The 17775-nt window shown below is 38.9% G+C and overlaps 1 protein-coding gene across 1 annotated transcript in view; it reads right to left on the bottom strand.

The window, feature by feature from the left end:
• Positions 1-2194: 2194 nt before the first annotated feature.
• Positions 2195-17775, bottom strand: part of LOC140243455 (uncharacterized) — a 77850-nt gene continuing 62269 nt past the window's right edge. The window contains exons 7-15 of the mRNA XM_072323132.1: positions 12800-12970; positions 12037-12135; positions 11250-11339; positions 9014-9077; positions 8273-8383; positions 6371-6550; positions 5320-5457; positions 4810-4918; positions 2195-3592 (exon numbers count right to left, since the gene is read on the bottom strand). Coding sequence (XP_072179233.1) covers positions 3424-3592; positions 4810-4918; positions 5320-5457; positions 6371-6550; positions 8273-8383; positions 9014-9077; positions 11250-11339; positions 12037-12135; positions 12800-12970 — 1131 coding nt within the window. The 3' untranslated portion in view covers positions 2195-3423. The remainder of the gene's footprint in view (positions 3593-4809; positions 4919-5319; positions 5458-6370; positions 6551-8272; positions 8384-9013; positions 9078-11249; positions 11340-12036; positions 12136-12799; positions 12971-17775) is intronic.

The following is a 17775-nucleotide window of genomic DNA, read 5'->3' as shown; positions in this document are numbered from 1 at the left end:
AGGTGTTGGGAGTTTTGCTCAAAACACATCCCGTAACTCTAACCCGCAATACTGTTACAGAGGAGTGGGGAAATAGCCACATGAAGAGTGCCCTCTGTTGATCACACATGGACAGACAGGCATTCAAGATGTACCACTGATCTTACCAATAATATTCAGTATCATACTGAGTTGATATATAAAATTCAACAAGTACGGTCCTTCCACCATAACTGCCTGCAAATAATAATCCATCATGATGGTAAATCTACAAATTACATACCAACTAATGTGACCATGCAACTGTAAGATCATTCTTACTGTTTTGTGATAGAATTTCAATTAAAAAGAAAAAAAAAATCAACTGGAAACACTTATTAAATGCATGGCAACGGCCCAGTATCAGCCAAGCGGCTATGGAATGCAGGTGGTAAATGAATGCATAAAACAGCACACAGAAATGATGTCCATACTGCTACATTCAAGATAAGGCTCTTAAGTCCAAGGAAGCATAACAGTTTGAAATTCTGAGACACACACAGACACATCAGAAAGCATTTTTCTTTTACATCTCAACTGTTTTATGTTGGCCAGAGCTTTCACTTTTCTAAAATGCTGACTTAGTAGCCTCAACAAGATCTTTCCCGTTAACATCTGTGACTCCATGGTGTGTAATAGTGTTGAATCACCACTGATCTACAAATAGGAATACCCAAAGACAGCATGAATGCGAACCTCATTATAAAAGAGGACCAAATATAGAGGCTCAGTAAAAGTGGATGTTATTACGTAATTTCTTTCTAATGTTAGGTTGGGTAAGATGAATTTTGCATTTTTTTTCTTTATTCTGAGGAATTGAGTCATTCAATAGTGGTGCATACGGCAGGCAGAAATATTTGCATATTTCATTTTTTCGCGCTAGTGAAATGCGTGAAAATGTCCACCCTGCGAGCATGTCCACTTTTACAGTGCCTTCTCATAGACCTAAATTAACCCCTGCTCTGTTCTGAGAGAAGACCACAACTTAAGTGTGATGGCAATGCATGTGACAGGTGGGGAGAGTGTGACATGCAGCTTTGCATCGACTTTCTTTTGTACCTGTGACCCCTGCCTAGGCAAAATTTCAACATGCAAATGAAACAGAACGTCCAAAAAAAAAAAAAGAAGAAAGGAGTGAAATTGACACACATAAAGAATTAAGCACAAGATTGAGATAAAAAAATAAAAATAGCGCATACACATATATATGCATATATATGTATATATATTTTTTTCATCCATATAATATAATCTTTTTGACACATGAAGGAGTATGGTACAGCTTCAACACTCATCATCTGGTCTCCTTAAAGTTCAAAATTGCAAAAAACAATCAAATCGTTGGGCCATCATTTGGCAATGCGTTCCGTGTCCAACTGTTTCGTGCACTGCTGGCCTCAATAATACAACTGAAAGACTTGAAAAAAAAAGCATTATTGTATGATGAAGCCCATTGGAAGCATTTCGTTTGTTTACAAAAAAAAAAAAAGAGAAAAAATGCAACACAAATATGTAATCATACATAAATTGAACCGAGTAACAAAATGAACATACACATGTGGTTAAGGCATGTTTTTCAGTGGCGTCTCACAAATATTTGCCCCCATGAAGACGAGCAACACACTGCGATATACAGAGCGGGATTTGTCTCCAACCGCATCGTTCTTGCGTCAACTAGTGGTCCAAAGCAGGATTGGGACCCTAGTGGAACCTGCGCTTGGAAGTATAATCTTCTTGTCTGCTCGATCAACTTCTACGAGATTATTTAAAGGGAATGTGCAGATGCCATAAATTCCACTTCAGACTGAGCAGTATGTGGAATCGATACTTTCCGTATAAAGGAAGAGAAACAGAGGATGACTTGTCGAGGAATGTCATTTTACTTCTAGCATACAGATATTTACTGAAGAGAGGTTATCATTGCATCATCTCGCGTGCCTCGCCAAAATCTTGAATGCACGGTCATACCAACATGAACACTGCTCCTCATTAAATGGTGCACAGTGCTAACTCAACGACATCCTGCTAGGCATAATTTGCTTTGCTGTGAACAATTGAAACAACATTCGTTAATTGCGGCTGCAGTAAGGAGTTGGAGCTGACATCAAACTTTACTTCTTGCTGCATCGATCCAACGACAAGGCTTCCATGATGGCATGGATTTTGGCATTGCTATCTTCTTTGCTGACAAGCCATCTTTCCACACTGGGTTTTTTTGACATGACGACAGGTTAAGAGATATCTAGTCATTCACAGCCTTGAACATTAAGGCGTACCTCTCAGATGCTTTAAAATAACATCGGGGATAATGCTGTGATTGGTTGAATTTAATGATGACGTCACAAGGTGACAAGTACGGTAATGTAATACGGTGATACTGCCTTCTGGACAAAACTGGAACAAAACAATAACGAGAAATCATGTAGATCCAAAAATTCTCAATGCTTTAGCTTTTGAAGTTGCAGTTTGAGCTGTGCCAATGAAATTTAAATTGAAATTGTACTACATATGTGATTCAAGAGCCAGATCTGGTAATTTTGAGTATGATTCTAGGGCATAGTTTTCTCTCTGATTTTCAGATCAGAATGAACTTAACAGTACCGGACACTGAAACAATTGCTGCAGAATATGTGTATTTCAAAGGACTACACTTTGGTACACAACCGCATTATTCAAAGGTTCCAGCACGGTTTGCTTCAGTTTTGTTTTTGTTTTGACAGACATGAGCAGAATAAAAGAGAAATATTTTAGGCAAATCAATGAACCTTGAAATACTGATCATCACAGAATACAAAACAAAAACATGATCCTCAGGTTGATGTTGTTAACGTCGGTGGAAGAGAGATCGCTCCAGATATGAAGGTCAGTGACGGTCACTGCTGCTCCTGTCCACCTCCAATGTGTGGTCAACTGGCTGTATTTTAATCCTCCCTGGATGACTTAACTCATTCGCTGTCATCATGAAACAGCCTGCGTTTGGTCGGACGCCCAAAAACTCCAATGCAACGCCAGCCACTTGGCGAGATGATGCAGCTCCCGACTGATACATCGTGCAGAGTGAATCAACTAAAAAACAAGTCTTTCACATTCTCATACATACTTATCTCCAACTGCTGGATTTGAAAGGGGCCTAAGTGATGACGGAGAGCTTTATAAATAAGGAAAAAAAAAATGGCGCAAACAGCCAGCTGTCACCGACTTGCCTTTATTATACCAAGAAGACATATCTAGTTTAAACATGCTTGTGTATTCACATGGTATACAGTGAAGTGAAGTTCCCCCATGTCTTTGACGCGCTTTCGACAAGGAAAGTCCGCAGATCGAACACTGCTGAGTTTGAAGAGTTCATCCAAAGGGAGGGGGGAGTGGGGTGCGGATTATGATGTTTACCAGTTCGACACCGCTTCAGAAGATGTGATCGTACTCGAGGAGGACAAACTCCATCACCTGGTTCTGGTACACAGTCGCCATGGTCATGTTCATGCTCTCCCGCTCTGGCCACATGAGGGTGGGGCCAAATACCGTGGCCAGGTTCTTGGCAGGCATGCGGTTGTGCTGTACATTGTCCATGACCCTGGGGGTGGGAAAAATCAGATGGGGGGGGGGGGGCAGGGTAGGAAGATAAAATGAGTGTTGGCTGAAAAGATTGCTTTGCTTTTGCATAGGTAAAAAACACTTTGGTCTTTTATTACTAAAACAGAAACATAAGCCTCATGATACACCTTATTTTCTAAATTTGTGCAGATGTCATAAATTGAATCTACCTTAATTTCCAATGAGAGATATGCAATGAAATTCAGAAATGGCACTTTCATACAGATGAGAAGAAAAATCTCTGTAGCTACAAATTCTGACAAAATGTATGGTAAACAGGCCTACACACATTTTGACTTCTCCATATCAAAGCTGTGCCAATATTGTGATTGTTCTGCACCCTGATAAAGTATCAAAATACCATCATGTGGTTTGTGATATTAAAAACAATGTTAACATCTATTTCCACCGCTGAGAGTGCACATACAATAAAAAAAAAATAATGGTGGTAAACCACATGTTAGCAAGTCAAAAAAAACAAAAAAAAAAAAAACCAACCAACAAACAAACAAACTCTGCTATAAGGTGTGATGCCATATTTTCACTTCACTTCCTTATTTGAACATCAAAATAACATAACATAACAATATCATGCTTACGGAAATCAAATACATCCCTTTTCCAAAGTTCATGTAAAGATGACATTTTGTTTTACAAGCATCAATAGGTGCATCTCTCTCTTTCTCTCCAACCCCCCCCCCCCCCCCCCCCCCGACACAAGATCGGACAGAATTATGAGTTGTCTGCAATATAAAAGCTCTGCTTTTTAGTGGACCTCTCAATCTTTTTTCTTTTTCTGCAGAGCATGGATAATACAACAAAGTTTGGTTGGAAACTATGTATACATGCTTCTAATTCATTAATCACCTCTAATGTTTATCGTATCTACAGCCAACTATGGTGTACTCAAGATTATTTGTGCTTTTTGTATATTATGCCAAGTTCTGTAGAAGAAGAAAATGAAAGTAAATTGAAGTGAATTTAACTGAAAAAAGGCATTTCCACTCATTTGCACCCTTGCCTGTCTTGAATCATTAAACATACCTTACCTCTGTTTGGCAGTAAAGGTGAGAGAAAAGAGAGAAATCAATACAAAAATACCCAACCAAAGAGTAGCACACACACTCAGACACGCAGACATATTAAACTACATGTGTAACTCTGGAAACGAACCCAAGATTTCTCAGTTCGGCTTACCGTTTGAGGTGAGAGAAGAGTGTACGAATGGTTTCGCGGTTGACTGGAGGCATACCCCTGATCAGTTCTTGGAATGCTTTGATTTTCTGCTCTCTGTTTGGTATCTTGGCTGCAACGAGAGGAACGAACAATGGGAACACGACGGTCACACGGATGGTCAACGGTGGTTAAAAAAAATGCAAACACAACAGGACAGGAGAAAAATCTGCTGCAAAGGTGCACAGAGCAAAGTGAAAATTGACACCCCAGTAGGAATGGTTATAACCGTATGGAAAGAGGTATGTTGGATGATGATGTAATCAGCTGAGAACTTTCCCGCTGCTTTGTACATACCAGGTGTGCATACTTCAGCGATTTTAACCCTTTCTTCCCCAAACATCATCAGCTACGTTATTGCAATACAATGAAAAGGCGATGAACAGGATAAGAGCTTATTTCTGACTGCTATACCGATGAAATGTTTACATTCATATGAGATAGGGAGAAATTTCTGAGAAACAGGAGGCTCACTTATTGATGCGATGAATCTATCGAAGGTGGCGAAAGTGAAGAGAGGCTCGGGGAGTTCCCGAAAGTAAAGCTTGAGGGCGCCGGTGATGACATGGATGTCTTCCTTCCACGGCGATGTCTCGAGATCGACAGGCTTTTCTGGAATTCCACAGAATAGATGAGCAAAGAAATGTGGACAAGACAAAAAAATAAAAATAAAAATAAGTTTTAGCACTCCACACTTGCTTCTTTATGCTTTTGCAGAAATCTTCAATAAGCTAGAAGCAATTAAAAATTGTGTCTGTCTTTCGAAAGACAGAATCGCCATCACATTAATTCATCATACTTGTATCTTACTTTGGTGTCTAGCCCTTGATCCATACTGAATTGCCATAGCTGATAACTGATCAATCTCACCAATTCTCACACTGTTGGGTTTGAGATCAACTCTACATGATATTTTAATTGAAGGATGAGTTTCATCGAAATTAAAAGTATGCAATTACTAAGGGTAATAAATTGTAATTAATAAAATTACCAACGGTAATAAATCATAATTGAGAAATTGATAATTACAGCCAACTTGAACATGGAGTGAAATTACATCTGAAATAAATATGATTTCTTTAACGACTATCGAATGATGCCCGTTAATACGATGGATAGTTGACAATTAAGAAATCATGGGAAACTAATTGATCATTAATTACTTCCTCAATTACAATGAGACAATCTCTCAATACAGCTGCCTTTCTTCTCCAAATGAAAATCTTTGTAGATTTGTCATATACTTCAACAAGTGCATTTCAAAACACACACAATGTAACTGCAACTTATCAGAGAATTTGTTTAGAGCAAGGAGCAAGGAACTTTGGCCAATGAATTTTTTTTTTTCATTCTTTGAATAAATGAAGGGGATTCGACTTCTACGAGGATAGAGCTTGCTTTTTTAAACAGTTTTTTTCTCTTTTCCATCGGCCTAAGTTCACCGACAAGCAGGACTGATCAACTCTACCACATGTGCTGAAAACATACAGAATTTTAAGAGATTGAGGTCAAATTTTTGCATTACCTTGGTCAACTTGGAAGCGCAGTTTCTGAATCATGGAGAGGTTGCCGCTGACCCTGTAGATTCCGTCGCACATGAGTCCCCGCTTGTCTATCGTGGCGATGCACTGGGACACAAAGTTGGGCACCAGAGTCCGCTCTTTGTCGCAGAGCTTGATGATGTGTTTGCCGAAGACATTCTCGTCTGACCGGGAGCAAAGGATTACAAGAGATCATTATGAAAGATTATCCAGAATTGTTGTTTTGTATTTTTTGCCTTGCATATAACATGCTTAGAAATTGCCATTTTGGTAAAGATATTTCTTTGTCTTCCTCTCTGATTTGCATAGCCAAGGGTGAACAGGAAATTTCATGTTCAAGCTTACTTTCTACAGCAAAGAAGTGTAATTTAAATCTCTTCTTAAAAAAAAAAAAAATGCTCAGCACACTGGTAACTGGTCTAGGACATGTGAAAAAAAGAGAGAATTTTGGGGGGTTTGCTTGCTTCTTGCATTTTTGTCTGTTAAAGCATTATCCATTGGAAATATTAAGTTTGAATATCTTACATGATCATAAATTAAGCACATAAATGCTTGCAAGAAACCAACCACAGGACCAACAGCTAGAATATCCCTTTAAAACAACTGGACAATGAGGATTGTACATTGCATAGGGGGCACTGACACCTGTAAAGGGGGGGGGGGGGAGGGCGCGGCCAAACTGAGGGCCTCAAGAATTGAGGGAGTATTAGTCCTATCCACTAAACCTCACAAACATATACTCTATTCCCCAGCGATAAGGACGCACCACTGATAAGCCTCTTCCCAACGGATTTTGTTCTTATCAAAACTTCCTCACTTTCCTACATTTTGATAAGAAACTTCATTATTTCTGCATGTTTCTGTGCATTTCCAAAACAATTTGTGTTTCTTTCAGTATAAGTTTTACCAAATGATGCAAACTGGGTGTCCTCAAGTGCATAAATGTGAGGATGAATAACTGAGTGCGTGTGTGTGAAATGAGCCTCACGTGAGAAAAAGCATGCATGTTTGTGTCTTCATGCACACACACACCCCAAGGAGGTATCATACATCCTGGCTTAAAGGACAAGTTCACCTTCATAAACATAAGGATTGAGAGAATGCAGCAATGTTAGTAGAACACATCAGTGAAAGTTTGAGGAAAATTGGACAATCGATGCAAAAGATATGAATTTTTAAAATTTTTGTGCTAGAACCGCTGGATGAGGAGACTACTAAGGCTCGTGATGTCATATGAGTACAACAGTATAAAGAAAATATAAAGAAAATTCAACATATTTTCATTTTTTCGCATAATAAAAGAGCACTTGACTTGCCTCTTTCTAAAGGCAGTGGGACTAATATTACCTATAACATATGTCAGTAACGAGCCAAGGGAATGTGTACTTTTTTCAAAAGATGAACTTTTGTGAAATTCTCTTTATATTTTCCTTATATTGTTGTACGCATGTGACATCATACACTGCAGTAGTCTTCTCATCCAGCGGTGACTGCACAAAAACTTCAAATATTCATAACTTTTGAACAGATTGTCCGATTTTCCTCAAACTTTCAATGATGTGTTCTACTAATAAGGCTACATTCTCTCAATCCTTATATTAATAAAGGTGAACTTGTCCTTTAAACAACTCAATAGCTGAGTACAGCATTGCATGACAAAGCACTGTCTGCAAGACTGAAATTCAGTGGCTGATATCGAGTTGCTCTTTGGCTTATTGCATAGACCCATATGTGATTACGTGTGTTTGTTGGGCTTGGAGTTTCTCTGGGTTGGACAGACAATCACTTGGTTGGGCTGCCTTACAGACCTCACAGCTTATTCCTATTAAAAATTGTGCAGCCTCGTCGCCGACAAATATGGTAATTGTGCTTGCACATCACAGTACCTTGTAGAATTCCTTTGCGCTTGAGTTCATCCTTCTCTGGTCGGCGGATCATGAAGCTCTTGAGTTTCTCGCGGATATTACTCTTCTTCACTGCATGGGCTTCGTGGGATACTGTTTGAAATTGAAAAGGGAAGAGGTTATCTGTCTATGTACATATAAACAAAGTATCATCAACTTTTTGAAATAATGTATCCATCTATAATGTATAAACTCCAAATGAAAACTCCTATCATATGATAACACTTTATATGAAATTAGAGAAATGTTTCATTTAGAAAGCATTTTTCCTCTTTCTCTCTTTCTTCTAGGAAAGGAAACCCATTTAATACAAAACATGGGGAAAGTACACTGTGTTTTCATTACAAAATGTGCAGTAGCAACAAAGCCCCAGAACTCGTCATTGAACAATCACATGAGAAATTATATGTCTGCATCACCATCTCTTTTGATTTCAGTAAATACCTCCTTTCAGCAGTTCCAAACCTGGAAAATACAAATAGAAAAGATCTTCTCATAAGGCTGGAAAGTTTAAGCTTTGAAATATGAAACTGAGTGCATCATTAATAACTGACAATTAACTGTTCAAAGCCTATGTCCTAACAACAGAGCTGGTATGGCCTGGGAGAATATCGATATCATTAATCACGAGTTATAAAGCTCTGATAACAATGTAATGATGGGCAACTGGTTGTCAAAGGCAACACTAAGAGGACTCCTCCATCCCACCTCAGGGTGTCATACCTGGACTGTGGATGTCATTGATATCGTCTGGACTTGGACTGGAATGCCACAAACTTCCCTGACCCTGTGAAAACAACATCAACATACAAACATTTTATCATGACTCCACTAAGTATAGATATACTGAGTTTACTAAAGAAGTTAAATTATCTAAATTGCTTTGTATATATAGCAAGCCTTGAAGCTGCCTCTCAGACCTACATGCCAATTTTGAAGATGCAAGTCTTGAGATAAAGCTATGCCCTCTTCTAATACTGATCCCTATGGTAGAGCTAAGAAATGGGGATGGACATGTCAAAGCAAATGGGCCATGACGTGAGAAAAGGACCCTTAGTGCCGATGCGTGCAAACACCAGAAAACGGCTCGGAAGTTTGACAAAGCAATACGCGCAAAAAAGATCAACAAGCTAACTGCGCACACAAGCATAGACGCATCAAAAAGAGGCAGGATTTAGACAAAACATGCTTTTTTGAATGTCCTAATGGGGCCATTGAGGAGTGGAATTTCAAAAAAAGGTTTGCATATCTAAATAAGTCAGAGTTCCTTCTACAATGTGGAGGTGAAAACTCATTTTCGGTATTTAATGCCCTAAGGGCCCTTTCCTCGCATCATGGCCAACCCAAATACTTTCTGCTGCAGTTTACTGAATTCACTGAATTCCATGGATTTTCAACTCCCTTCCTGAACACAGAGTTAGCTTTCTACTGATGTCAAATTTTGATCTAAAATCACAATCAGTTGCTTAACAGCCTTGATCTCACAGGAGAGAGTCTACTCTTAGATTTTTGATGGGTGATTTACAGTGTGAGTGTCCATTTTGCAAACCTGAAAAGGAGATTCCTTTCATAAGCTGGTATATTGTAGGGGTAGGCAATTCAGACCTTTCCTCAGAATGTTAAAACTGAAAACTTCTTTATGATGGATGGGTAAAATAATACAATAGTTTTCCAGTGAATTTATTTGGACCTCTAAAAAAGTTCAACTGTTATTCTCAGTATTAAGGGAGAAATGAACTCTTGAGTGGCATGGGGTTAGTTTTTTATTTTGTCTTTACAAAGTCTGAGGTGTGTTATTGTAACATCCCATACACAATATTGACAGACATTATTCTTTAACTATGGAAACTTTTGTGACATTTACAAAAGTGATATAAAACCTTCAAGGCAATTTTGTAATTGTTGTACATTGCTAATATAGCATCGCTAACGGAAAATTGGGCATTACATTCCCAACAAAGTCCCACCTATGGACACTTGTGTGCGCACTCTGTTAAGGTCCAAATAATGCACCACAATTTAAGGAGACCACACAAAAAATTCCATCACAGACTTCCTCAGAGCTGTATGTGTAAACTGATATATGCTCATATGGACTCTTTTCTTCTTGGCCTACTCAGGACTTTTAATCCACTGTAAAAGCTGTTATTTTTGTGAGGGCTTAATTTTCTCAAATTTTGCAAATACATTGTAATAATTGTTGGGCTGTGAATTTAAAAACATGCCAAATATCACCACCTGACCTTGATCACATTATGTATCGTGCACTGAAGTCATACACTGCATACATACAGTAAAGTGGTGGATTGAACAGACAGGCATTAGGGCACTTACGATAGCCTGGGTGTCAGATGGCAAAAACAACATCTTGCGAAAATGTTTATGACCTCCTCATTTGCGAAAATATCCCTACGCAAAAATAACAGCTTTTTATACAGTATTAGTTTTGAATGACAACTGTTGAAGACATGATCTAGAGACAGACATGCAGTCAGTGAGTGGTTATGCCCCCTATTCAGACGCAAGCCAGTTTATACCAAAACTCTATAAAGAAACAACGTATAAAGAATCATCGTATAGCCTATAGACCGTTCAGACGCTAATTTCGACCATTCCGGAAAAACGTCGTATAGATGTGCAGTTTCTCACTGCGCATGTTGTTATGGTCACGAGTGACAGGTACAAGGTCACCTTTCGTGCTCGCTCCCATTAAGCCCCGCCCAGTTATACCGTTCCATGGTCGCCACACGTTCAGACGCACAATGCACACGATGGAATGCTGATTTGTTATCGAGTTCTAGTTCGAAACGATGCTCTGACCGTCGTTTCGCTATACGTCATTTCGTTATACATCGTTTCGTTAGTCAGCGTTCAGACGTGTAAATTCATCGTATAACTATACCGTTCTAGTATAAATTTTTTGCGTCTGAATGCCCTGTCAGTGTCACGTTTGTCTCACCGATATTGCTGCTTTGATGGCCTCAAACCACGAATTGCTTGCCACCTCGTCTTCGCCTTGTAGTAGGTACGACCCCTGCTCTGCTTGAAGCTGTGTGATTGTGGGATAAGATCAAATGCAACAGGTTTGTTGGGTAGTCCGCACACAGTGACTGTTAAGGAGAAATGTTTCCCTACATGCATACCTTTTTTTTAAAATTCACTCATGAGCATGGCAATTTCTTTTAGTGCTAAATCATGTTCACATGACTATCAAAACCAACAACTAAATATGTTTATACACACTTGCAGAGTTTTAAGGTCATGCTTACTTTGAACTCCCCCTCAACATTGAGAGAGCAGCTATGGAAAATCTTGAACAGTGAACAAATGGGCAAAACCAATAGTGGAACTTCAGTATTTTTCCCACATTAAATTCAAGATTTATAAAGTAATGCAGTTATCATTGCTTAAAAGGGAATGAAATCCAAATATATGTGAGGATTGAGTGAATACATCAGAGAAGATTGAGGAAAATCGGACAATCCATTCAAAAGTTACGAATTTTTAAAGTTTCCATGCCGCCACCACTTGATGAGACAACCACAACAGTTAAAGATGTCAATGCAGGACAATGATATAAAGAAAACATACAGAGAATTCCACCAAATGTCAGTATAGCCACTGATTACAACAACTGTAATATTGCTGCCCTCTTTTTGCCTTTCACTTGGGGTGTGGAGCTTCTATAAACTAAAAGCAATACATTCTTGAAATGACAGTGAATGGGGGGGGGGGGGAAGACTCACCTCAAACTGTAACCTCTTGGAGGGCTTGCTCCCCGCCTTAGTCCAGAAAATGTTGGCCTTCCAGAGGCTAATGGTGATATCCGGATTACTGCCATCTTTCTGTACGGACACAGGAGCAACAGGTGGATTTAAGGAGATGCACCACAGATGGAAGAAGCACATAGATCATTTAAAGATGATACAGAAAGATGTGCAGGTGCATGCATTTGTTTTGTTTACAAAATAGTTGATATATCTTTGATGTCGTATATGGGTTTACCAGTTTGATAAAAAAGAGAGACCCTTCAAACACAACCCATCAAAACATCACATAATCATTCTGTACCTTTGGAATAGAATCAAATGAGACTGCTATTTAAATAAACACATTTGCATATACACACCTACAACACATAACTATATCTGGATGGATTTTTTTTTCAACTTCTGGACAGCTGTCTTTGAAATTTATACATTGCATCACTGAGCATGTTGTGCCATTATCAATCACCACAAGTGTTCAATCTGGGGAGGGTTGGAAAGGTTCTGGCATTTGTGTCACTGTGCAATTTGAGTTCATATGGTGTCAAAAACGTGAAATGAGAAATATATCAACACACTCAGAATCAAAATATGATGCAAGAACTCTGAATTTCGATGCAATTACATCCTACAGTTTAAACTTCGCCAATACACATAGTGGGTTGAAGGACAAAATTGGCTATCAGATTATGACAGTTCACGGCACACAAACAGACACGCAAACATACACAAAGGACATTACCTCATAATGCTTGCTGTCCTTGTAGTGTTTCAGCTGCGATCCAGCGAGGACGCCGTGACCCGGCCTGGTCTTCCGCGCTCGACTTTTGTCCTTCGTGTGTAGGAGGGTCAAGATCCCTTCCTTCTCCCGAATACCCATCTCGTTCACTATTGGACTGTACACGCTCACCCTCTGTTCTCCCCCGCAAATAAACAAAGAGAAAAGATACACAGACACAGAGAATTAGATGTGGCATTCATACACAGCTGCAGGTCCCTGAGGACCTTTATACAAGTATCTAGTTACTGTATAAAGTGACGGTGCCCTCTTGTGGTGGATTATAACTATGTTGTGTGGATGACGTCTACAAGTGGACTGGATGTGCTGTAGAGAATGTGTGCTGGGTGTGGGCCATATATTACCCCATGGTTGTTATTGATGACACGATTCACATCTACATCTATGACAGTGAGATGACGTAACTAGTTAGCTTTTTTAAAAGTGCATTGCTAAAGCCATCATTTAATTTGAAAAGAAATACAACACGATCCACAAACAAATGAAGGATGGAGATAAATGGGGGCAATGAAACAATGACCTTTCTTCTTCAGATAATACAATGTTCACTTCCTGGTCGCTACGGAGTACACATTCATGATTAAAATGATAATAACAAGATCTTGTAATCTGTATAACATTTTTACTTTACAAGCCATACAGACTGCCAATATTGAAACCAGTGTGTTTCCCACAGATACACCATAGGAGAACAGGTGGGTTTTGTAGGTGCACCCTGGTTTGGGTGGCTAGGAAGATGCTTGTATGTTCTCTGGTATTTTTGAAAAGTTTATTGGACTGTACACTTTCAACAACATGTTGTTGTTGTTTTTTTGTGATAAATTTTAAGCAATTCTGGACCAAGAGTGACCTAAATATTACCAGCACAAACAGAGCAATGATACCCAGGAAAGTTAAGCTCTCAGTCTCCTTTTCAATTGAATTGGGAAACTAGTAAGATCAAGATGTCACAGATTTTTCATTTTGGGTCAAAGGTCATAATCACATTGCATTTCTGGAAACAAAACAACCAAAGACCTTGTAATGCCAGAAAGTAGTGGTAAATGTAGCATGAGGAACTTAGATATTCGTGAAATAACGATACAAAAAATATATCTGAGATTACAAACATGAATATCCTTTCAACAAATGCCAATAAGTGAGGTCAGTTCAATTACAGTAGAAAACTATAGATTGACAAAGGTCTTAAAAGTGGTGAACAAAAAAACAAACAAACAAACACGGACAAATTGTTAGTGGGCTCTGTGAAAAACATACATGTACCTGGAGCATTCTACACAGAGCATATAAATAGATGGATGAGAATATACATTGAGCGCCAAGAGATGAGTTTTTTGTTTTTGTTGAAAGCACAGCAGCAAACAAGTGGCAATTTTTATCAAATTGAAACAACCGACAAAGGATAATGCAAGGTATGTACCTCTTACAGACTCCAGAAATTTGTGAGAATCGCCATACTGAATTAGACTGCACGTCAAGGGATTCGTACAGATCATATGGCAGTCATGGCAAAAATGTTAGTCATCAATTAGCAATTAAAACACAGACCAAAGAAACCACTTACGTACAGTAGATGTCACTGAATGAGCGTACTGCAATGGGATACTTCAACAAGTCTTTTTTGAGGAACTCATGGCGTGTAGTGCATTGAGAAAAGATATTGGTTGCTCTCTCATTATGCACGTGTATATGTATGAGACAGCAACCAATCTCTCCTGGCACACCCTAGTAATGCTCCCGCCATACCCCTAACCACCCCACCCCCTTCCCCATCCCCTACATACTCTGCAACCATCCCATCCCCTTCCCTTCCCATCCATACTATAACTGAAACCCATCCTCAAGTACACTTTAACCCTCACAGTCATGAGCAGTGAAAATGCCACTGGCAATGTACAAAGACAAGTCACCAGTGGTAATGGCAAGGCTACACGATGCCCATATAAGGAAAGATTGCAGGCAATTAAAAACTAAGCTCTCTTGGAGCGGTTTTAAAGCTACACACCACTCTCCACAAACACATCATTCAAGTCTTTCACAAAACACACTCTCTTCTCCCAATTCCAATACTTTCATCAGATATCCATTCATGTATCAACCAGAGACTGGGCATACTTCCAAACAGAAGTACTGACATTACTCAGACCATGTTGGTTTACAAACGCATGGATTTATAAGATTTTTTGCTAAGTTAACTTGTACAACATGGTATGGCAAATCAGACAGAAATAGCTAACAAGAGACAATGTAAAACAGGCTCCAGTTCAAATTTTGGAGTCATGTACAGAAACTAAACTGAAACTTTATCCTTAAAAAAAAAAGACAAAAAGGGAAGCCCATTAAAAGCATGCTAAGTTCATGACATAAGCATTTACAAGAGATTATATTTTTTTATGATCTTTTTTTTTTGTTTTGAATACTTAATTCACTGAACATGAGAGAGACAATTCACTCAAAGAAATTTGGTGCTCAATGCTCGACATTGTGACTCATAAAATAGAACTTGGAAGCCGCACGCACAGGCCTCATTGTACGCTGTGGAACAATTCTGCTTCTTCCAATCATATACCATGTCTTAAACGGCGAGATTAGGAAGGAAAATGTCGACTCCGGAACAGAAGCAAAAAACATGATCTGTTGGCTAACTTCAGTCACCAAGAGGATAGATCTATGTCAAATTTATTTCCACGGACCTCAGTTTACTTCTAGAATAATTTTCAAGTTTCAGCTTCAATAGGTCAGTATTCAGCTCAATTCCATGGTTAGTTTGATAAGTTCACAATATCCATGTTTAAACAACAGTTTTAAAGTGAAGATTAATCACAAAGTTCCAGTTGAATTTGATATCAAAATTGAGTGAAATCAGACAAACATAACTGTAGAAGCTTGATACAAATCAGACAAAAACTTGAGTTGTGGAAAGTTACGGAAAGTCTTCACCAAGTTTTCACCAAATGGTGATACATACCAAATTGATTGAATTTTAATAACACAACTGCCATTCAGACATCACTCTGCTCACTAAAAATCAACATGTACACAGCATAGTCTTGCACTGTAATATAGTCCAAATTTAGTAGGCCTATTTCTACACTGACTTTATCACTTTTCCTGATTTAAAAAAAAAAAATGCAACGCTAATCCATTTTTTTTTTTTTTTTTTTTTTGACCAGTACAAAACTGTGGAGCATTGTTTTCGGGTTTGCTTGTTTTGTTTTTTCAGCTGTATTGAGCAATAACCTTGAAACCTCTGTAATACTTGATGGCAACCAATTACTCCTTTCTCTATCTCTTTCTGCCGTTGCATATTTGAAAAGTGATGGAGTGCTAAAAACCGCAACTTTATAGTGGGTACTGACCAGTATATATAAATTGCATTTCACTGAAAATAGGATTAATGTTAGTACTGCACAAATGGGTGATGGTGTAAACACAGTGTACATTGTGTACGTAATATGGACAAGAATATTGTATTATTGTGCACTAGTGCAATACATACTATATAGGGTACATGTATGTGGAAGTGAATATATTATAATAATAAAAAAAACCCTATGGGGGTGGGGGATCACAACCCCGTATACATTCATATATATATATATAACAATTATCTTTACTGTGATCTGGTTTTCACTGGAAGAATGCCACATAATGTATAGGGAAATGAATTACCTGTCCATGAGCAAAGAGTATATGACAAAAGCCCCAGTACAATTCAGGAAATAAAATTCTTGGAAAAATCTAGCTTTCTTTCCTGCTACCTTTATTTTGCCTTTGCTAGGAAGAGATCATGATTCACATTGAATCAACTGAATTGCTGACCAACAAGTATTACCCAGTATTGGTTACAGAGGAAAGATGATATACTTCAAAAACATGTGCATTACGTTGCAATACAAGTCCTTTCACTCTGATTGGAGCTGTTTGAGTACATCACATCTCTTCACGCAGTGATTTATGGTTTTTACTTTCCAATGGCCCAGGGTCATCACATTAAAGGGATAGTATAGTATTGGTGGAGACGAAGATTCAGCTTTTAATATTTTGTGCGATACTTAGAAACCACTCTGTGAAATGCTAGAGAGCATACAATTATAAAAGGAATTCAAAGTTTATTAGATGAAAATCGGCTTTGAAATGGCTGAGATATCCCACAAAAAAGTAAGACAAAGCTATCCTAAGGGCTTTTTACACTTGTAAATTTTTGCTTAGCCCCGGACTATCGGTGGGGCTAAGGGGGGGGGGGGGGGGGGCCTTAGCCCCACCGATAGTACGGGACTATCCTTAGCCCACTTTCTGTTTACACTCGTTTTTGCCAAAGTGGGCTAGCCCCACCGATAGTACGGTACTATCTGGCCCTGCAAAATAGCAGGGGTTAGCACCGCAATTGCGGTGCTAGCACCGCAATTGCGGTGCCAAGCAAGTGAGTGTAAACAGAACGAAAAAATAATCCTGGGCTAAGCGACGGAGACGAAGTGCGACCCTCACTGACCAATCAGAAACGAGGTAATCAAATGCTGCCGGTGCGTGCGTGTACGTGTACAGTACACAGCGTAATTATGAATATTCATGTGGTTTGGAAAGTCCGGGGCTAAGAAAGACGAGTGTAAAAAGGTCAGTTTTCTCCTTAGCCCCGGACAAGAGATAGTACGGGACTAATTGGCGAGTGTAAAAAGCTGAAAAAATTGGTACGGGACTAACGATAGTCCTGGGTCAGAGAAAGTCCGGGGTTAAGAAACACAAGTGTAAAAAGCCCTCTAGGGTCCCATCTGCAATTAGGATCCCTTTGTTTTGGACATCTTAAGACATTTCAAAACCAATTTTCATTAAATAAACATTGAATTCCTCTGAAGAGTTATCATGCTCTTTCATATTAGACGTTTCTCATTATCTCATGAAAGAAAGTTGGGAACCTGAAG

This window comes from Diadema setosum, chromosome 20 (assembly GCF_964275005.1).
Source record: "Diadema setosum chromosome 20, eeDiaSeto1, whole genome shotgun sequence".
Lineage (NCBI taxonomy): Eukaryota > Metazoa > Echinodermata > Echinoidea > Diadematoida > Diadematidae > Diadema > Diadema setosum.
This window is presented reverse-complemented; position numbering and strand designations above follow the sequence as displayed.